Source organism: Carcharodon carcharias, chromosome 21 (assembly GCF_017639515.1).
Source record: "Carcharodon carcharias isolate sCarCar2 chromosome 21, sCarCar2.pri, whole genome shotgun sequence".
NCBI classification, from domain to species: Eukaryota; Metazoa; Chordata; class Chondrichthyes; order Lamniformes; family Lamnidae; genus Carcharodon; species Carcharodon carcharias.
Window position 1 is genome coordinate 42,846,779 of NC_054487.1, and position 22,585 is coordinate 42,869,363.

Sequence of the window (22,585 nt, forward strand, 5' to 3'; positions counted from 1 at the left end):
GGAATAAACGGGTCTTTTTCCGAATGGCAGGCAGTGACTAGTGGGGTATCGCAGGGATCAGTGCTGGGACCCCAGCAATTCACAATATATATTAATGATTTAGATGAGGGAACCAAATTTGCAGATGACACAAAGCTGGGTGGGAGGGTGAGCTGTGAGGAGTATGCAGAGATGCTTCAGTGTGATTTGGACAAGCTGAGTGGGCAAATGCATGGCAGATGCAGTATAATATGGATAAATGTGAGGTTACTCACTTTGGTAGCAAAAACAGGAAGGCAGGTTGTTATCTGAATGGCTATAAATTGAGAGAGGGGAATGTGCGACGAGACCTGGGTATCCTCATACACCAGTCGCTGAAGGTAAGCATGCAGGTGCAGCAGGTGGTAAAGAAGGCAAATGGTATGTTGGCCTTCATAGCGGGAAGATTCAAGTACAGGAGCAGGGATATCTTGCTGCAATGATACAGGGCCTGGGTGAGATCACACCTGGAATATTGTGCACAGTTTTGGTCTCCTTATCTGAGGAAGGATGATCTTGCTATAGAGGGAGTGCAGCGAAGATTTACCAGACTGATTCCTGGGATGGTGGGACTGACATATAAAGAGAGATTGAGTCGGTTAGGATTATATTTGCTGGAGTTCAGAAGAATGAGGGGGGATCTCATAGAAATCTATAAAATTCTAACAGGACTAGACAGGGTAGATGCAGGAAGGATGTTCCCAATGGTGGGGGGAGGCCAGAGCCAGGGGTCACAGTCTGGGGTAGACCATTTAGGACTGAGATGAGGAGAAATTTCTTCACCCAGAAAGTGGTGGGCCTATGGAATTCGCTACCACAGAAAGTAGTTGAGGCCAAAACATTGTATATTTTCAATAAGGAGTTAGATATAGCTCTTGGGGCAAAAGGGATCAAAGGATATGGGGAGAAAACAGGAACAGGCTATTGAGTTGGATAATCAGCCATGATCATGATGAATGGCGGAGCAGGCTCAAAGAGCCGAATGGCCTACTCCTGCTCCTAGTTTCTATGTTTGTATGTAATTAGAAGCAGGTAGTCTCAGCAATGACCCAGGCATGTGGACAGAAGCTCATGTTTGAGTCCTTTATGACAGATTCAGACAGTTGCCAGGTGGAGGGGTGGAATCAGTAATGGATATTCTGACAGCAACTGAAGACAATAGTTTTGGTCATCATAATAGTTAGTTAGAAGAAATTACTGTACATCCAACTATACCCATATCTTGGGAAATTTTGTTTTAAATAAACAATTTTCCAGAACCAGAAAAAAATTATATAGCATTTTTACCATGACCTCAGGACATCCCAAAGTGCTTTACAGGCAATGTAGTCACTATTGTGATGTAGGGAACACAGCAGCCAATTTGCATACCGCAAGTTCTGACAAACAGCAATGAAATAATGACCAGCTAATGTGACATAAATCACCCATTCATACAGTTCAGGAGAAAACAAAATTGAACATGTATTCGTCCACAGTAGATGATCAAATATTAGATTCAGTGGCAAGGTTCAGAATCTTTTGACCAGTTACTTTGTAACTTGAGAGCTTTAAATAGATAGTGCAAAGAAAAACAAGGAAGGGCCCAAGGCAGCAGGTAGTTAATATGTTAATGAACTAACTTTGATGTTGTTTGCTCAGATTGTAAACAATCAGCAGCTTGTCCCCACAACCAACAAACACTCCCAGAGTAGATTAAGTTTTGGCCGAGCAACCAGCATAGCACCAGCCAGCTGTGCATTCAGATTCCCCCTCAATTTTGAGGCCTTATCCTTATTTAAATTTGGCATGCATCTCTTTCTTTTGTAACTCTTTCGAGTACAAACCCGTTTCCATCTGTTTCAGATGAAGTTACATTGTTTCATAGTTTGCCGTTGTAAGATTTGAACTCTCGATCTTGGGGTTACAAACCCAGAACCATAACCACTTGGCTATTTAGGCCAAGCTAAAATTTGGCATGCATGTTGCAGTGTGTCAAACAGATGTCTTGATGCAGCTTGAAATCTCAAGATCTAGCTATATAAAAAAAACATTTTTTTGAAGTAGATTATTCTTTTGAATTTATTGGCTTCTTAGTGGGCCAGCTAGAAGATCACAGCAAATAAAAATGCATACAAAGTTATAGAACATAAAGTTCTTTGGCAAAAATAATAAAGTGCAGATTTTTGGCTGGCACAGAAAATGTTCTCATTGAAAACAAGGATAAAATTCTCTCATCCAACTATGTCTGTATCTTGGGAAATTTTGATGCAAGGCCAAATGGCTCTAGCCAATTCTGGATCACTTAAATTAAGAGATGTTTACTTCATCTAAGCAGTTGTCAATATTGTCAAGTGGAATCAATTATCACAGTAATAAAGTAGTCACTGACATTACCACACTGAACTCCTCCTGTATAACACATCCTCAATTAATTAATGCTGGGTGTCACCATATTGTTACTTTTGCATCAATGCAAAATGGTTGCAAATGCAAAGCAACAAAGCCATTTGACCTAATGCCCAAACAAAATAAAAGCCAAACAGTGCAGAAACATCTCCTCTCCAAAATAACTCCAGTCCATTCCAAAACTGTTGGATCCCCAGAAACTTTTAATAATTTGAATGGAATGTTTTGTTAGGGCAAATAGGAGTGTGCCCACCGCTTTCTTCAAACATTAAAAGGAACAGGTGTCAAGGGAGTGAAACTCTACGTATCAAATCACACACAAAGCTTTACTATTGCTGCATCTTAGTATTGGTCAGATTTGCATGCACTGTAAATGGTCTAAGGGTGCAGGCAGCAGCTTAACTTCAGGCCATCAGGTCGAGGGGGAAGTGTCAGCCCTTAATCCAAATAGTTATTATTTTATTCCCACTCTCCAACATTGAAACTACAGTCTGGAACACAGTTATAAGACTTTTTTTGTCTAAACTGATATCCTGGAAGTGCCAAGGGGAGCAGGCAATGTGCTCTGTAGGAATGTACAAGCAGCAAAGAAAAACATTTGCACTTTTACCGGTCTGCAATTCTCACTGGAATTTAAGTGCAGACAATGGGTGCGTATTTGTTATATGCCTAGGTGTGCTGTACTGTGAGCAAAGTTATCCATAGATTCCACATAATAATGGGAAACAAGGTAACGACAGAGACTTGGAACAAGTATTTTGTATCTGTCTTCACAATAGAAGGCACAAAGCATCCCAAGAATAGTAGAAAATCAAAGGTTGATGCTGAGAGGATGCTTCCCCTCCTGGGGAATATAGAACAAAAGGGGCACAGTTTAACATATGAACATAGAGGAAGAGTAGGCTACTTGGCCTTTCAAGCTTGCTCTGCCATTCAATAGGATAACGGCTGATCTGATTGTAACTTCCCCTACCCCCCGATAACCCTTCACCCCCTTGTTAATCAAGGATCTATCTGGCTTTGCCTAAAAAAATATTCAAAGACCCTACTTCCACTGCCTTTTGAGGAAGAATAAAAAAGCATATTAACTAAATGGTGAGAGATTGCAGATTCCAAAGGCTCATGGCCTCAAAAAAAAAGATTCTCCTCGTCTCTGCCCTAAATGAGCAACCCCTTATTTTAAAACCATGACCCCTAGTTCTAGATTCTCCCACAAGAGGAACATCCTCTCCACATCTACTCTGTCAAGACATTTCAGGATCTAAGGGTTTCAATCAAGTCACCTGTTACTCTTCTAAACTCCAGTGGATGCAAGCCTAGCCTGTCCAACCTTTCCTCAAAACAACACATCCATTCCAGGTATTAGTCTAATAAACCCCCTCTGAACTGCTTCCAATGCATTTACATCTTCCCATAAATGAAGAGACCAATACTGTACACAATACTCCAGATGTGGTCTCACCTGTGCCCTGTATAACTGAAGCATAACCTCCCTACTTTTGTATTCAATTCCCCTTGGATTAACTGATAACATTCTGTTGGCCTTCCTAATTAATTGCTATACTTTGCGCTAGGACACCCAGCTCCCTCTGGAGTCTCAGAGCTCTGCAATCTCTCACCATTTAGTTAATATGCTTTTTTATTCTTCCTGCCAAAAACAGGCGATTTCATATTTCTAACAGGAAATGGTGAGTAGCTAAAAATGGGTCTTGTTAGCTACTCACCATTTCCATTTGCCAGTTCTTTGCCCACTCACTTAACCTATGTCACATTGTAGCCTCTTTACATCCTCTTCACAATTTACTTTCCTACCTATTCTTGTATTGTCAGCAAATTTAACAATCATACTATCTGTCCCTTCATTCAAGTCATTTAAATAAATTGTAAAAAATTAAGGCCCCAACACTGATCCCTGTGGCACACCACTCGCTCCATGCCACCAACCAGAAAAAGACCCATTTTTAGCTACTCACCATTTCCTGTTAGCTAGCCAAACTTCTATCCACGCCAATATGTTACCCACTATGTCTTGAACTTTTGTTTCTGCAATAACCTTTGATGTAGCACCTTATCAAATGCCTTCTGGAAATCTAAGTCCAGGACATCCACCGGTTCCCCTTTATCCACAGCACATGTGACTCTTTCAAAGAACTCTAATAAAATGGTAAAACATGATTTCCCTATCTCAAAACCACATTGATTCTGCCTAATTATCTTAAACTTTTCTAAGGGCCCTGCTATAGCATCTTTAGTAAATAAGGGGTCTCCCATTTAAAGACACGGATGAGGAGAAATTTCCTCTGGGGGTCATTAGACATTAGAATTCTCTTCCTCAGAGAGCAGTGGAGGCTTTGTCATTGAATATATTCAAGGCCGAGTTGGACAAATTTTTGAACAACAAGGGAGTCAAGTGTTATGGGAGCAGGCAGAAAGTGGAGTTAAGGTCACAATCAGATCAACCATGATCTTATTGAGTGGTGGAGCAGACTCTGGGGTCTGAATTCTTACTCTTGCTCCTATTTATGTTCTTATGTACAGCAAGTAGAAAGTGGCACAGCAGTAGAGATTCTTCGGACAGGATTTTCTAGCCCTACCCGCTGCCGGGATCCAGGACTCCGGCCACACGTCAATGCCTGGGCCGCTGAACATCCCACAGTGGGACCTGCGTGACAGGGCTGGAAATCCCAACCTTTCTCTGCTAGGACCCCACTGCATTCCAAAAACTTATTACGTATTCACCACAAACCATACTGTGAAGCTGTGATAAAAGGATGCAGAATAATATAAAAATTGTTTCTGTACAACCTTCTTTACAAATGTATCTAACTGCTGAAATTGGACAACAGAATGCACCAATAAGTACTGTTACTTTTAATTTACAGGACTGAGGCAGCAGCAAAGTCGAAGGGGAACCGCAGGACTCGGGTGTGGTAAACAAACACCTTGCTTCACTATAAGGAAAATAATTGTCCTTGTCCCCTACCCTTGTAGAGCTCCAGTTCCCTGAACAAAAATTAGAGAAAGCTTAGCAAAGGGAACAAAACAACAGTCAAGAGTTTGTTCTTGGCTTCAAGACATAATTTGGTGGTGGCAAAACAAAAAAAAAATCATAGTTTACTCTAAGAAATCAGACAAAGAGAATGAACTTAATCACAAGCTTAAGTCGTTATGCTGTTTCCTCTCTAAAAGGCAATTAACTCAAGATCAGAAAGTAGCTTAGAGTACAGCTCAAAATCTAATGCTGGTAGTGCTGCTGGCATGAAGCATCATGGGAAAAGACTCAAAAGGTGCCACAAAATATTAAGCCATCCTTCGATCACTGTTTTTAAAATATATTTGTCCATATGCACAAATTTTCAACTAGTGACCTTGAATCTTTGATCTACATCTAAACATAAAAATGAGATTTCAATTTAGCATTTCACATGAAAAATGGCATCGCCCACATGCAGTGTACACAATTCCTGAACCAGAGCTTGAATCCACAAGCTTCATGAGATAAGTGCAATATTAGCTAAGCAAAGATGACAACATGTATAATAATGTATAATGTATAGGTACTACTCTTGAATTGCAAATGTATGTAGCTCAATAAAAAAACCTCTCCAATGCCTTCAGCTTTTCCAGCTTATTTTGCTGAGGATGGTTTTGTTATGAACCATTTTACACAGTTGTTTGCATTTCACACAGCAACAGGTTGAAATGTATTTTAGTGGAATCAGATTCCAACTATACATGCAAAATATTTAATAACTTGTCAAGAGAAGTGTCACTGAGCAGGACAGAAACAGAATTACCTGGAAAAACTCAGCAGGTCTGGCAGCATCAGCGGAGAAGAAAAGAGTTGACGTTTCGAGTCCTCATGACCCTTCGACAACTGCAGTTCTGTCGAAGGGTCATGAGGACTCGAAACGTCAACTCTTTTCTTCTCCGCTGATGCTGCCAGACCTGCTGAGTTTTTCCAGGTAATTCTGTTTTTGTTTTGGATTTCCAGCATCCGCAGTTTTTTTGTTTTTGTCACTGAGCAGGTACTTTCAACATGAAACATGAGCAGAGGAGCAGGAAAAAAAGTGTTCTCCAAATAAACTTGCATGTGCCTTTCAACCAGTTTTATTTAAATTATTCATTCATGGGAGGTGGGTATTGCAAGCAATGCCAGCATTTATTGTCCATCCCTTACTGTCCAAGAATGTGGTGGTTGTGAACCACTGCAGTCCATGTGGTGTAGGTGTACCCACAATGCAGTTAGTGTGGGTGGGGGCGGCGGCGGGTGCACGTGGGAGGAGAATGAGTTCCAGGATTTTGATCCAGCAACAGCGAGGAACAGCAATATAATTTCGTGTCAGCATGGTGAGACACTTGGGAGGGCAATTTGCAGGTTGTAATGTTCCCATGCCCTTGTCCTTCTGGGTGCTGCTGTGAAAAGGAGACTTGGCGAGTTGCTGTGATGCATCTTATAGGTGGAACACATACTGCTACCATGGTGCATCTTTGGAGGAGGGGGTGTCAATCATCCACAGCTCCCAGCCCATTTTAATACAACAGCTTATATTTATCTAGCACCTATAACGTAAAATAATGTCCTTCACACTTAATAGGAACAGTTAAAAAGCAAAGTGAGACACCGTGCCACATAAGATGATATTAGGAGAATGGCCAAAAGCTTGGTCAAAGCGGAAGATTTTAAGGAGCATCTTAAAAGGAAGAAACAGGTAGAGACACAAAGATGTTTAGGGAGAGAAATCCAGAGCTTTAGGCCTACAAAAGATAGGGAAGGGTGAGGTCACAGAGGGATTTAAAAACAAAGGTGAGTATAATAAACTTGGGGGTGAGGGACTCTTGTAAGAAACAGTAAACTTAATTTACAGACACCGGATGAGGCTACATGCTTGTTCCAAGACCAAGGCTAAAAGCTCCACCCCCAAGATTTCCCCACTTAGGGCTGATTCACCTATACAGTCACATGATGCCCATTACAGTAAGAAGTGGTTTAACTTACAATTACTACAGTGAGAATTTTCAAATCAAGGTCCTATTTGAAGTCAATGTGGGTCAGAGAGCACAGTGGTGATAAGTGAACAGGACTTGGTGCAAGCAAGGACATGGCAACAAAGTTTTGGGTGACCTAAAATTTAAGAGGGTAGGATATGGGAGACCAGTCAGGAGTTTGTTGGAATAGTTAAGTCTACAAGTAACAAACACATGAATGAGAGGAACCGAGGCAGGGATGAAGTTGGGTGACGTTATGGAGCTGGAAACACATGGTCTTAGTGATGGCAATGTATATACATTCCAAAATTCATACAAGGGTCAAATATGGCACTAAGACTGCAAACAGGATGGTTTCACCTCAGACAGTTGCCAGGGAAAGGAATGGAGTCTGTAGCTAGCTCTGAATGAATGAACGTTCAATCAAGTTCAAGCTCTACCACTTATAAAAACTGAAAGATAGAGACTATAGAATAGAAAATACTATAATTTGAAATAACTTTTTAAAGACATACCTAGATACTTTTGAAAGATCGGTCCTGATTCCTCACCGTGAAGTTTAACAGTAAAACTATTCCTAATTGCCAGTAGCTAAAGACAAAAAGGAGCAGCTTCTACTATGAAAGCACTAAGCACCACCTATTATTTATGATAATGTAAGATAGCTGCCAAGACAACTGGTAAACCTTTGGCCTTTTGTGTATAGAGTGAGCAATGCAGAACTAACTGCCTAAAGAAAGTCCCGAACTTGTATTGTTTTTGGTATCACTATTTGAGAAAATTGGCATCAAGAAGCAAATACTGTTCCAAATCATTTGAGGTTACAGTTCAGGTTAGGTTATATAGAAGTTAAAAACAGGTCATAGAATGTTACTCAAAAGAAATCTCTGAATTCAGAAAGTCTTGTTGCAATGGGTTTCACAATAGGTTGCTTGTGAAAGAAAGTGCAATGGCATTCCCAAGGTGCTAAATAAGATTTTGTGAAATTTCACGCGCCAGCAATTAACCATCTATTTAATAAAAGAAATACAGCCTTTTGCTCAAGGATAACTTCAAATAGAAACAGAATTACCTGGAAAACCTCAGCAGGTCTGGCAGCATCGGCGGAGAAGAAAAGCGTTGATGTTTCGAGTCCTCATGACCCTTCAACAGAACAGAGAACTCGAAACATCAACGCTTTTCTTCTCCGCCAATGCAGCCAGATCTGCTGAGTTTTTCCAGGTAACTCTTTTTGTTTTGGATTTCCAGCATCCACAGTTTTTAGTTTTTAATTTCAAATAGAGTTTTGCTTGTATTTCTGTGGGGAACTTGTGGCCTGGAGGTTCAATCAGTTTCAGGTTTCCAGCTAGCAGAAACACTGACAGGAAGATCTGGGCCAGAGATGAACCATCCCCTCATCTCAGATTTAAACTGCCCATGTACCATTTCACATTGGACCCTTGCAATACCAGCTCCAGCAAGGGCACAGGGACGAACAGTTGGGAGGCCAGGAGCACAGACATGCCCCCTTTCCTCACCATGAACTGAAGACACACCCTCAAGACCCAACTTTAGTTCATTGTTTTAAATGGAGCTGTTAACCTTCAAAACTGCACAGCCTCATCCCACTGACAGTGCCTATCTTCTCTCAACAATGTTCACCACCTTCGTTCACTCCCAACGATGCTTGCCACCCCTCAACATGTCCACCCAACAAAAACGCTCAATGCCCCCTCTGCACCGATTATGCCGACTCTTCCAAAAGACAGTAGCCAGGGATTCTGGAAGGAGGATCAGGAAAGGGGGTGAGCACCAGTGGTGCAGGTGAGAACACTGCTGTGGATGCTGGAATGCTTTGACACCAGCTGATTTAGTTTCATTGGTTTTATACCTGCTATGGAAAATTCAAAGTAAATCAGAGCAAAAACCAGGGTAGTCATAGCGCAAACTGTGCTAGTCTACCCTGTTCAGGTCACCTGAGTCCACTGTCGTAGGAATTACAGAGCAACCTGGGCAGGGTAAAACTGATAATCCTACTTCTCACTCAAGCACCGCAGATGAGTACACATTGGGGTTTCCTCAGGGTCCCCAGACACATCAGCGAAGCAAGTTGAGTTGGAGGCCTCGTCCCACATTAGAAGATTTGAGACAATCTATTTTAAAGCATACCATCTGGCAGGAAAGCAGGCTTTTAAAAAAAATTCATTGATGGGATCTGGGCATCGCTGGCTATGCCAGCATTTATTGCCCATCCTTAATTGCCCTCAAGAAGGTGGTGGTGAGCTGCCTTCTTGAACAGCTGCAGTTCATGTAGTGTAGGTGCACGCACAGTGCTTTTAGGAAGGGAGTTCCAGGATTTTCACCAAGAGACAGTGAAGGAATGGCGATATATTTCCAAGTTGGGATGGTGAGTGGCTTGGAGGGAAACTTCCAGGTGGTGGTGTTCCCACGTGTCTGCTGTCCTTGTCCTTCTAGATGGTAGTGGTCGTGGGTTTGGAAAGTGCTGTCGAAGGAGCCTTGATGAGTTCCTGCAGTGCATCTTGTAGACGGTACACGCTGCTACTACTGTGCATCAGTGGTGGAGGGAGTGAATGTTTGTGGATGGGGTGCCAATCAAGCGAGTTTTGTCCTGGATGGTGTCAAGCTTCAAGTGCTGTTGGAGCTGCTCTCATCAAGGCAAGTGGAGAATATTTCATCACACTCCTGACTTGTGCCTTGCAGATGGTGGATAGGCTTTGGGAAGTCAGGAGGTGAGTTACTCGCTGCAGGATCCCTAGTCTCTGACCTGCTCTTGTAGCCAGAGTATTTATATGGCTGGTCCAGTTTAGTTTCTGGTCAATGGATACCGGTAGTGGGGGAATCAGTGATGGTAATGCCATTGAACGTCTAGGGGCAATAGCTAGATTCTCTTTCATCAGAAATGGTCATTGCCTAGCACTTCTGTGGCACAAATGTTACTTTCCACTTGTCATCCCAAGCCTGGATATTGTCCAGGTCTTGCTGCATTTGCACATGGACTGCTTCAGTATCTGAGGAGTCACAAACGCTGAACATTGAATCATCAGCAAACATCCCCATTTCTGACCTTCTGGTCAGAAGGTCATTGTTGAAGATGGTTGGGCCACTGACAGAGGAACTCTGACAGTGATGTGCTAGAAGTGAGATGATTCCAACACCACAACCATCTTACTTTGTGCTAGCTATGACTCCAAACGACAGAGAGCTTTCCCCAATTCCCACTGACTTCAGTTTTACTAGTGCTTCCTGATGTCACACTCGGTCAAATGCAGCCTTGGTGCGGTAGAGAATTCCAAAGATTTGTCACCCTTTTCATCTGACCTTAAATTGCCCACCTCTTATTCTGAGAATGTGTCCCCTGGTTCTAGACACCACCCATCCTCACCAACTAGGGGAAACATCCTTCTTGCATCTACCCTTTTGAGCAGGCTCAGCTGCACCTTGCAGTACCCTACTAGTCACAGCCTACCAACCTGAGAATGATCCATTTATCCCTACTGTTTTCAGTCCATTGACCAATCCTCAATCCATGCCAGTATACTACCCCCAATCCTAAGTGTTCTAATTTTGCTTACTAACCTAACCTCTGTTTGGCACCTCATCGAAAGTCTTCTGAAAATCCAAATATGTCACATCCACTGGTTCTCCCTTACCTATCCTGTTAGTAACATCCTCAAAAAAAACTTCAACAGGTTTGTCAAACATGATTTCCCTTTCATAAATCCAGGTTGATTTTGCCCAATCCTACCTAATTGAGGGAATTTAATCTACTGCATTCACTGCTCCCAGTGCGGTTTCCTCTACGTTGGAGAGACCAAACGCAGACTGGGTGACCGCTTTGAGGAACACCTTCGGTCTGTCCACAAGCATGACCCAGACCTCCCTGTCGCTTGCCATTTCAACACTCCACCCTGCTCTCATACCTACATGTCCATCCTTGGCCTGCTGCAATGTTCCAGTGAAGCTCAACGCAAACTGGAGGAACAGCACTTCATCTTCCGACTTTACAGCCTTCCGGACTGAATATTGAGTTCAACAATTTTAGATCATGAACTCTCTCCTCCATCCCCACCCCCTTTCCGATCCCCCTTTTTTCCCCCCAATAATTTATATAGATTTTTCTTTTCCCACCTATTTCCATTATTTTTAAATATATTTCCATCCATTGTTTTATCTCTACCTTTTAGCCTATTACGATTCCGCCCCCCCCGCAACTAGGGCTCTGTACCTTGCTTGTCCTGCTTTCTACCCTTAAATGTCATCTATTAGCATATTTCTTAGCTAATATCACCACTGTCAACACCTCTTTGTCCTTTTGTCTATGACATCTTTTGGCAATCTCCACCTAACACTGGCCTTCTATCCAGCTCTACTTGTCCCAACCCCCTCTTAAACCAGCTTATATTTCACCTCTTTTCTATTTTTCCTTAGTTCTGTTGAAGAGTCATACGGACTCGAAACGTTAACTGTGTTCCTCTCCGCAGATGCTGTCAGACCTGCTAAGTTTTTCCAGATATTTTTATTTTATTTTTGTTTTGCATTTCCAGCATCTGCAGTTTTTTGCTTTTATATTATTTTCTAAGTGTTCAGTTATCACATCCTATATAATAGATTCCAGCATTTTCCCTACTATTGATGTCAGGCTAATAGATCTGTAGTTCTTTGTTTCCTCTCTCTCTCTCCTTTCTCAAATAGTGTTATATTTGCTACCTTCCAATCCACAGGGCACCATTCCAGAATCTAAAGAATTTTGAAAGGTGATCTCAAATGCATCCACTATCTTTACTGCCATCTCTTTCAACACTCTGTGATGTAGATCATCAGGTCCAAGGGATTTATCAACTTTCAGTCCAATTAATTTCTCCAGCACTACTTCTTTGCTAATACTAATTTCTTTCAGTTCCTCAATATCACTAGTCCCTTGGCTCCACAATACTTTAGGAAGGTTTTTTGCATCTTCCTCCATCAAGATAGAAATAAAGTATCAGCTTAGCTTCTCTGCCATTTCCTTATTATCCATTATAAATTCTCCATTCTCTGCCTGTATTGGGCCCACATTTGTCCCCTCTAACCTTTTCCTTTTTTACATACCTATAGAAGCTTTTACAGTCCGTTTTCTGTTCCTTGGTTTACTTTCATATCCTATTTTCTCTTTATCATTTTCTTTGATCTCCTAGACTGAATTTTAAAATGCTGCCAATCCTCAGGCTCACTATTTTTTTTTGGTAACTTTATATCTCCCTTTGATCTAATAGAATCTTTAACTTATCTCATTAGCCATGGTTGGATCACTTTTCTTGCTGGCTTTTTGTACCTTAAAGGAATGCAAATGTATTGCAAACATGTATTAATTCTTTAAGTGCTAGCCATTGCCTATCTATCATCATACCTTTTAATGTAGTACCCCAATTTACTTCAGCTAATTTGTCGTTTCCTTTGTTTAGGTTAAAGACCCTAGTAAAATTCTATCATATTATGCTCACTCTTCCCTAAAGGCTCCTTAACAATGAGATTATTAATTAGCCCTTTCTCAGTGCACAATACCTGCTGTAGCCTTTTCTCTGGTTGGTTCCTCACATACTGTTCTAGAAAACCATCGCATATACATTCCAGGAATTCGTCCTCAGCATTAGCACTATTCAGGTTTACCCAGTCTATTTGTAGTTTGAAGTCCCCCATGACTACTATGTTACCATTGTTATATGGGCCACATGGACCGCAGCGGTTCAAGGCAGCAGCTCACCACCACCTTAAGGACAACTTGAGATGAATAATAAATGCCGGCCCAGCCAGCGAAGCCCACATCCCGTGAGCAAATTTAAAAAAACATGCAACCCTAATTTCCTGATTTATATTTTGTCGTATGTAACCATTACTATTTGGTGGCCTATAAATAACTCCTACCAAAGTTTGCTGCCCTTTACCGTTTCTTAGCTCCATCAAAACTGATTCTACCTCATCTTCTGAGCTAAGATCCTATCTCACTAAAGTACTGATTCCATCCTTTGTAGTGCTACCCCACCTCTATTTCCCTTTTGCCTATCCTCCCTAAATGCCAAATACCCATAAGCTTTCAGTTCCAAACCTTGGTCACCCTGCAGCCACATCTCTGTAATGGCAATCAGGTCATACCTGTTTACTTCAATTTGTGCTGTCAATTCATCCACCTTGTTGCGAATGCTGCATGCATTCAGATAGAATGCCTTTAACTCTGAAAAAGTAATAAGGTAATCTCTAGCCTTAACTGCTGGCGCACTCTTATGTTTGCATGCTCTGTCCCTTCCTGTCACACTCTGATCATTTGATTGCTACTCTGTTCTCTTCTCTTCTCCTCATTATCAAACTTCCATCACACCTATTTAGTTTAAAGCCCTCTCTACTGACCTAGTTATATGACTCATGAGAACACTGTCCCCAGCATGGTCAAAGTGAAGACCATCCCAACAATACAGCTCCTATTTTCCCCAATACTGATGCCAGTGCCCCAGGAATCAGAACTCATTTGTTCCACACTAATCCTGGAGCCGCACATTTAACTATCTAATCTCATTTACCCTATGCCAATTTTCTCGTGGCTCAAGTAATAATCCAGAGGTTCTGCTTTTTTATTTAGCCCCTAGCTGTTCATTCTCTCTAGAAGAACCTCCTTCCTAGTCCTACCTATATCACTGGTATCTTTGTGTACCTACGCCATGTTGTCTGCAGCGGTTCAAGAAGGCAGCTCACCACCATCTTCTCAAGAGCAATTAGGGACAGGCAATAAACACTGGCCTAGCCAGAGATGCCCACATCTCGTGAATGAATATAAATAAAATGTGGACTATGACCACTGGATCCTCCCCCCTCCCACTGCAAATTCCTCTCCACCCCAGACCAGATGTTCCGTACCCTGGCAGTGGGCAGGCAACAGAGCCTTCTGGATTCTTGCTCTCAGCTGCAGAGAACCGTCCCCTCAATATACTGTCCCCTACTACTGCCATATTCCTGTTAGTTCCACCTGCTTGAATGGCTCCCTGTACCGTTGTACCATGGTCAGTTTGTTCATCTACCCTGCAGTCCCCACTCTTGACCCTACAGCTTGCAAGCAGCTTGAATATGTTGGACAACTGCAAGGGCTGAGGCTCCTCGAATTCTACCTTCTCGATCCCATTAACTGCCTCACTTGCATTTGGTCCCTGACCAAAACAGAAGGCCCTATCCTAAGGGGTCTGAACGCTTCCTGGTACAAAACATCCAGGTAACACACATATGCACCCCCCCCCCCCCGCAACTACCAATACTACCAAAGAAAAAGTGTTTGAGAAGAAACTGGCAGCTAATATAAAATAGAATCCAAAAGTCTTCTATTGGCACACAAACAGTAGAAGGGTAGTAAGAGGAGTGCTGAGGCCAATTGGGGACCAAAAGGAGGATCTACTCATGCAGCCAGAGGGCAGGGCTGAAATACTAAATGAGTACTTTGCATCTGTCTTTACCAAGGAAGATACTGCCCAAGTTGGTGAAAAAAAGGAAACAAGTGACATACTTGATGGGCTAATAATTGTTAGGCATTAGGAAGGCTCACTGTACTTAAAGTTGATAAGTTACCAGAACTGAATGGAATTCAGAAGGTGGTGAGGGAAATGAGAGGGGAAATTGTAGGGGCACTGGCTATAATGTTCCAATCCTCCTTACATATAGGGATGGTGCCAGAGGACTGGAGAATTGCAAATGTTACATCCTTGTTCAAAAAAGTGCAAGAATAGGCCTAGCAGCTACAGTTTAACCTTGATGGTGGGAAAGTTTTTCGAAACAATAATCCAGGACAAAATTAACTGTCACTTAGACAAACATGGACTAATTAAGGAATGCCAGCATTGATTTGCTAAAAATAAATAATGTTTAACCAACTTGTGAAGGTAGTTTGATGAGTAACAGAGAGGGTTGATGGGGGTATGCGGTTGATTGTGTACACAGACTTCTAAAAGATCTTAAAATGCCACATAATAGACCTGGCAGCAAAGTTGAAGCCCATGGCCAAAAAAGACGGCAGCATGGGTACAAAGTTGGCTGAATGACTGAAAAACAGTAGTAGTGGACGATTATTTTTGGACAGGAGGGAGGAAGGTATAATGGAGTTCCCAAGTCAGTACCAGGGCAACTGCTTTTCTTGATATATAGATTTGTGACCTATAACTGGGCATGCAGGGGCATAATTTCAAAATTTGCAGATGTCACAAAACTTGGATGTATTGTGAATTATGAGGAGGATAGGGAAAGACTTCAAAAGGAAATAGAACAGCTGGTGGAATGGGTGGATAAGTGGCAGATGGAATTTGATGCAGAGACTTGTGAAGTGATTCATTTTGACAGGAGGAATGAGAAGTGACAATATAAAATAAAGAGTACAATTCTAAAGGGAGTGCAGGAACTGGAAGAACTGGGGGTATATGTGCACTAAATGGTTGAATGTGACATGGCAGGTTGAGAAAGTGGTTAAGGCGGCACATAGGATTCTGGACAAAAAATAATACCTGGAAAAACTCAGCAGGTCTGGCAGCATCGGCGGAGAAAGACTCTTCTCCGCCAATGCTGCCAGACCTGCTGAGTTTTTCCAAGTATTTTTTATTTTTTATTTTGGATTTCCAGCATCCGCAGTTTTTTGTTTTTATCTCTATAGGATCCTAGGCTTTACAAATAGAGGCAGAGTGCAAAAGCAAGGAAATAATGATAAACCTTTATAAAACAAGTGGAGCAATGTGTCCAATTTTGCCACCACACTTTAGGAAGGATTTGAAGTCTTTGAGAGGGTGCAGAGAAGATTTGACAATAGTTCCGGGGATGAAGGACTTCAGTTACATGGATAGATTGGAGAAGCTGGATTGTTCTCCTTAGAAAAGGTCGAGGGGAGATTTAGTAGCGATGTTCGAAACCATTAGGGGTCTAGACCGGTCTAGAGGAACTTTTCCTATTGACAGAAGGGCTGAGAACCAGAGTACACAAATTTGTGATTGGCAAAAGAACCAAAGGAAACCAGAGGAAAAACATTTTTTTTTAAATTCAATGAGCAAGTTACTCTTGCAGAAAGGCAACATGAACACGATGGGCCAAATGTCTTGTTTCTGTGACGTAAATCTTCGATCATCGTATGAAGCAAATTCTCATTGGTTCCTAACCAATATTGCGCTAAATATTTATGTACTTACACCACAGATTTAGATTTTAGATTCTGAAATTACACCCATGCGTTCGTTGTTGGTGACAACCCCAAGTGTTGGAGAATATTTTGAAAACTATATTTAGGAACCTCCTCCACCCCTACCCAACACTCCCCACAATAAAAAAGCTGTAATTTCAACATTTTTTTCCCCATATTTTGGCAACTGATTCTCACTGGCGATTTTTGCAAAATTATTTTTTTTTTTTAAATGGACGAGCTTAAATAGTGCAAGTTGACTGACCGTTAAAAACATTGCAGTCAAGCCCAGTCCTGCTCTACTGCAAAAACTAGAATCAAGTGATTTAAGCAGGGATTGTTTTAACTTTACAAACAGTGAATGTTCTTACATCATGTGTAGCTGTTCCATTTAACTGTTCAACTGTTAACCTGGGGTAGCTGAAATTTCATTTTGTGCCATGTGCATCCAGTTGAAAAGAAGCCAGCAAGAAATTGAACAGATTTTTACTTCCATCTACAATGAATGCCAAGGAAAGCATATCGTGGGGCTAGATTTCCCTCCCTTCCAAAGTGGAAGGAGCTGTTTCTTGGATGTGTTGCAAGCTTGCCTGAGAAAAGCATTATGCAAATCAGGATCCTGATTGATTGTAAAAGTCCAACCAAAATTGGGCAACTAGTGAGTGGAGCTTGCACAGTGTGCAACTATTCCAGACCTTCAGTGAGGATAATTTCAAGAAAAGTATTTAAATTTCTTTGAAGCTAGCCCCCTCACCTCACAAAAATGCCGTGGGCCTGGCCGCTGACGCATCTTTCAGTTTAATGACCCATACAAGAAGAAAAATATTGCTGTGTTTATGTTATGACCTGGCTTAACCTTGATTATCAAAAACTTAACACACTTATGTCACACTTGTAAGAGTAAGTTTACAATCACACAGGGAGACATTAGCCTGGAGAAAGTGCGCGCTTTTTGGACCCAGTAAGCCAAAATGCTTGGAGTCAAAGAATCGTGGGTTTAACTCAGAAATCACAGCTAACGCTTCACATTCATTTTAGGTGAAAGCAACAATTCATTGAGGCTTTCAAAGCATATCTTGAAGCATAAGTTGAGTATTTACCAGTACTTATGCACAAATAATTTTTGTATCCAGAAGAAATATATACTTCAATAGATTTCACATAATTCATCAATATTAGTTAGCAGGCATACAAAATGCCCTTGTTCAACAGCTAATATGGATAAATAATGCAATACATTTTAGGGCAACATTTTAAGAGTACAGAACAATACTACTGTCTAACAGGTTACCCCAGGAATACGCTACCTTCTGCTTAAAAAAAATAAACAAGACCAGGATAACCATGTACACAAAAGTTATATATGTCATGGTCACAATTTTGCCACAGGATAAAGACTTCAGGAATTATGAACCAAAGGTCTCCAGATAGCTAAAAAAGTAAATGACCATAAGATGCATTATTCAAGCATACAGACTAACAGGATCCCAAGTCCGACTCCATTTTTTTGCTGAGTTTTTCTCAACTGCAGTAGCAATTGGAAGCAACCCATCCAATACTCCTGTAGATAGTGATCACTAATGTGGTGAAAAGGAGACGGAGGCAAGGGCAGGATTATTCTCAGCTGTGATGTTCCACAAGATACAGAAACCCAATGCTTCTGGTCTTGGTTCCCATTTAAAACAATGATCACAGGGGGCCAACTGATTTCATAGAATCATTCTTCAGCTGCTAATAGGCAAGAAGTGCGAGAGTGAAAAAATATGCCAGGACCAACCGCAGTGTGCCTGCAGAGGATGTGTTCCTCTCCACATGTTGAGTTCTTGCTAGTGGTTTGGGAGAGATGTTATATCCAATCTAGATGAGAGGGAACTAGAATATCACAGCAGTATGTGAAATAGAATCATAGCGAAATGAAATAAAGTCAACATACATCAGGGTAGAAGTCGGGAGTGGCAGATCGAAAAAATAAGATAGCTCTAGCTCACTTATTGCTTATTAGATGCTCTTATCCAAATTAAACAAACAACAAATAGTTGTTTGGTAGTGCAGAGCTTGAGTATTGCTGAAAGGGTCATGTCAAAGCTTTTCATCTTGCACTCATCAGGATACTCACAAGAATAAGGGGAAAACAACAATTTATATTGTACGTGAAGAAAGAGCTGATTGGTTGACAAGTGGACTCTGGATGCACCAATCTTATAGCATGTGGAACTGTAAGGATCCCAATGTATTGACCAGGTAAGACAGGCTTGTGGTAGACCATGGTAGAGAACCCCCTGGCAGGTTTCTCAACTAGTGCGCAGTCTACCTCACCTTGCCCTTCCAGGGTAATCTATCTCAAAAATTTGAGCAACAGGTGACACTAGCTATGTCACACTGCTATAATGCAGTAGCAACATGAGTGGTATCCGTCACTAACAGGATGCTGCCATCAAGCCAAAAAGACCTTCTGCCTATCACACAAATGAGTAATCTGGTGTATGAATTTCAGTGCCAGTTTGATGTTAGGTATGTAGACCGTACATCCCAAAGACTGGTGGATCATATCAAACAGTATATCCCATCCGCTCTTCGCAATGGACAGGGTGCAGACCGTACCCAACCAGCCCATGCTTGCAAAACTCCAAAGTGTCCAACATTAGATGTGATTCTGCGATTGGACAACATTTGCTAAATAATCCTGTGTACTAAGAATCACACACAACCTATTTAAAGTTGTTGGTCAGGTTCGCAATGTGGCACATTTGTCTATACTGGAAGCCACGTATATTAATACACAGAGCCCTGCTCTTTGAAGACAAAGAACATGCACACACATTGTGCCTATTTCAGCTAAACAAAATAAGTGACAGCCACTTGCTGACTCATTTCTCAGAGCAATGCCTTGACCAATCAGGGTCAAGCTGTCTGGTTTAAATATCAAACAATGCTTGGCAGTCAAATGTCAGTCACCATCACTGGAGCATTCTCCATGGTAACGCAACTTGCCAACCAATCAGCACTCTGTTCATACAATATAAATTGTTGTTTCCCCTTATATTGGTATTCTTACAAAGTGTCCTGATGAGTGCAAGATGAAAAGCTTCGACATGTTCCTTTATTCAACATAACATCATAAATAGGGCACCAGCACTTATGAAACAATTAAAAATGGACAGTTTCATTTAACTTCCAGTCGAGAAAACTGTTTCAAACCATCTATAACCACAATGATGGTGTTCAGAAATGGTCTAGCATTTGTATACACCTGTCCAATAATTGATCGCTGACATCAACTGAGAATACTTAGCATTATTAAAACGTGAACATTTCGATTCCAGTTCCCTATTTGCTAATTAAGAGACAAAAACCCGGCACAAGGATCCAAATCCGAAGTGCTAATTTGTCCGTTCTCCCCACAGATGACTTACAGGCTGCTGTGTGTTTCCGGCATTTTCTATTTTTGATAAACATCTTCCCAACTCAACTGATTTTGAACTACTGAAGATCATCGCTTGTTTTCCTAACTTGTACAACCACCCAATGGTCTCGCACACGAAAGAAACAGATCTAGGCAACACGATGAAGATAAAAAGTCTTCTAGTCGAATTAGTCATTCAAGTCACATCAAAGTGTGGGTTCAAAAGTAAGACTTGTATTTATGTAGCAAGTTTCATGACCATATCGGGTGTCTCTCTGCTTTACAGCCAAATGTAGGTCACTGCTGCAATTTAGGAAATCTTTTAAGAATATCCAACAGGTATAAAAACAATTTCACAATGCTTCCCCCCATTCTTTGGAGACGAACCAACTTGCCCCAGTTGAACAGGCACTTAAACGTAGGAGGTAGAAGCATTTTGTGAGAACCACTTTTTACTCGAAAGGGAACAAACAGGGGAATTGATTTTTACTGGCAGCAAAACTGCAGTTAAAGGACGGAACTTCCAGTTGAATCAAATTAGTACCAAACCACCCATCGGACCGGGCAACCTGAAACTCTCCACAAATGCTGCCTGACCTGCTGAGCAGCCTCAGCATTTTCTGCTTTTATTTCAGAGTCGCAGCATCCGCAGTATTTTGGTCTTGAACAAAAACTAATCGGAGAGCTTTCGCTACAAAAAAAAATCTGTTGAGTGATTAATGACGAAATAAAATCAAGTGTTCTTTATTTTTCCACATACCAAACCCAGACTTTTTTCTGCAATAGTCAAAATATACAAACTCATTCTATGGAACAATTAATCAAACTGATAAAAACTCTTAACAAATCACACATTTACCCGGAGAGTGTGAGAGTAGGTGCGGTTCCCTTCCCGCGGGCAGCCCTGCATCGTCCCATTGTATGCAACACGAGGAGCCAGCAGCAACGTAGACACTAAGTAGCTGTTTTTTCAACCTATTGGGACCCTTCAGCAGGACTCACCTCAACAACAAAAAAAATCCAAACTTTTTTTGAAATAATAGCAAATATTTGAAAACCTTATTACCGCCGCCCCCTCCTCCTCAAAGAGAAGAAATTTGTCCGGCACGCAGTTTAATCACTATCAAAACTGTTATTTAGACGTCCAGGAAATCAGGGTTAATGTTAAACGCCACATTATTATTAATGCAAGTTGTTATGTTCCTCCCTTACCGCGATGGGATTTGAAGGCGCCTCTCCTCCACTCCCTCGAAGCTACGAACTCCAGGTAAGCTGCCCAAACTCCCAGCCCCAGAATCACCGCAAACACCAACACGTTGAAATGCTTCCGAATCTTCTTGATAGGAAAGAGAAGCATCATCTTGTATCTAAAATATATTAAATAAATATGTATAAATTAACCCCTCCCTGCTGCTTTTGTTCGGCGCTGCTTTCACTCAGCTCGAGCTCCAACTCATTGTAAAAGTGACGGTCCGCATGGAGAGAGCAGCTTCTCCGCTCCCCTCTCACTCGCTTCTCGCTGCATTTATTCACATGCCCATCTCACTGCACTTTTCTGTGGCCTCTGCATTCACTCCGTGCAATGTTTTCTCTCAAGAAGAAAGGATTTTGAGGGACGGTATTCCCTAATCCTGAACACCACCCTCAATTATACCGACGTCCTTCACTTCCTCCCGCAGCCTGAAGATGGAGAGAGAGGAGGGGATAGAGAGAGAAAAAAAACACCGCCGCCCCCTTCATTTAAAAGCACCAGCAGTTTAAAAAGGTAATGTCCATACCTCGGGTGAAAGCATTTTCCACTAGAATCGGGTCAACCTGGCCCTTGAAACTTAACCGTTTACCATATTAACTCTCTCATCTTTACCCCCAACGTTTTAACCCATGTTACATTAGTCAATTATTTCATTTAACATATATTATGTATAGCACTTTTAGTTGTAATAAACTTAGAAACCGAAAGTAATTAAGTCACGTGATCTATTACTTTTCATTGGTTTTTAATGATCCATCATTTTTGACATAATTTCAGTTGCAGTGGGCCCAACCTTGTGCTGGCATAACTTCGGTAATTCAATTATTCTTAATGGTTTGTAGCATTCAGTATTGTGTAAAAAGTCTTGCAACAACATTGTATTTTTATTTCAAAAATCCTGGGTTAATGTCAAACACCATCCACTGATAATGTTACAATTCGTTATGATCCTATACCTTCAAACTTGACCACAGGGATCTCCTCCAATCATTCAAAGTCACAAACTCCAACCCCCAAATCGCCATAAAAAAGGCAGCACAGAGTTCAATGTGTGTATGTGTGTATATAATAGATATGTATATATATTTTTTTCTTCATTCACGGGATGCGGGCTTCACTGGCTGGGACAGCATTTACTGCCCATCACTAGTTGCCCTTGAGAAGGTGGTGGTGAGCTGCCTTCTTGAACCGCTGCAGTCCATGTGGTGTCGGTACACCCACAGTCTTTTTAGGAAGGGAGTTCCAGAATTTTAACCTAGTGACAGTGAAGGAATGGCGATTATATTTCCAAGCCAGGATGGTAAGTGGCTCAGAGGGTAACTTCCAGGCAGTGGTGTTCCCATGTGTCTGCTGCCCTTGTCCA

The 22,585-nt window shown here is 41.5% G+C and overlaps 1 protein-coding gene across 3 annotated transcripts in view; it reads right to left on the bottom strand.

Moving 5' to 3' along the window:
• Window positions 1–21,863, bottom strand: part of LOC121293305 (beta-1,4-N-acetylgalactosaminyltransferase 3-like) — a 184,751-nt gene extending 162,888 nt beyond the window's left edge. For 2 of the 3 annotated variants that reach the window (XM_041216216.1, XM_041216215.1), the window contains exon 1: window positions 21,183–21,656. In XM_041216216.1, the coding sequence (XP_041072150.1) occupies window positions 21,183–21,330 (148 nt within the window). In that variant the 5' untranslated portion in view covers window positions 21,331–21,656. Of the gene's footprint in view, window positions 1–21,182; window positions 21,657–21,748 lie in introns of those variants that run through there. The other variant, XM_041216214.1, reaches the window with a different exon arrangement.
• Window positions 21,864–22,585: the final 722 nt, after the last annotated feature.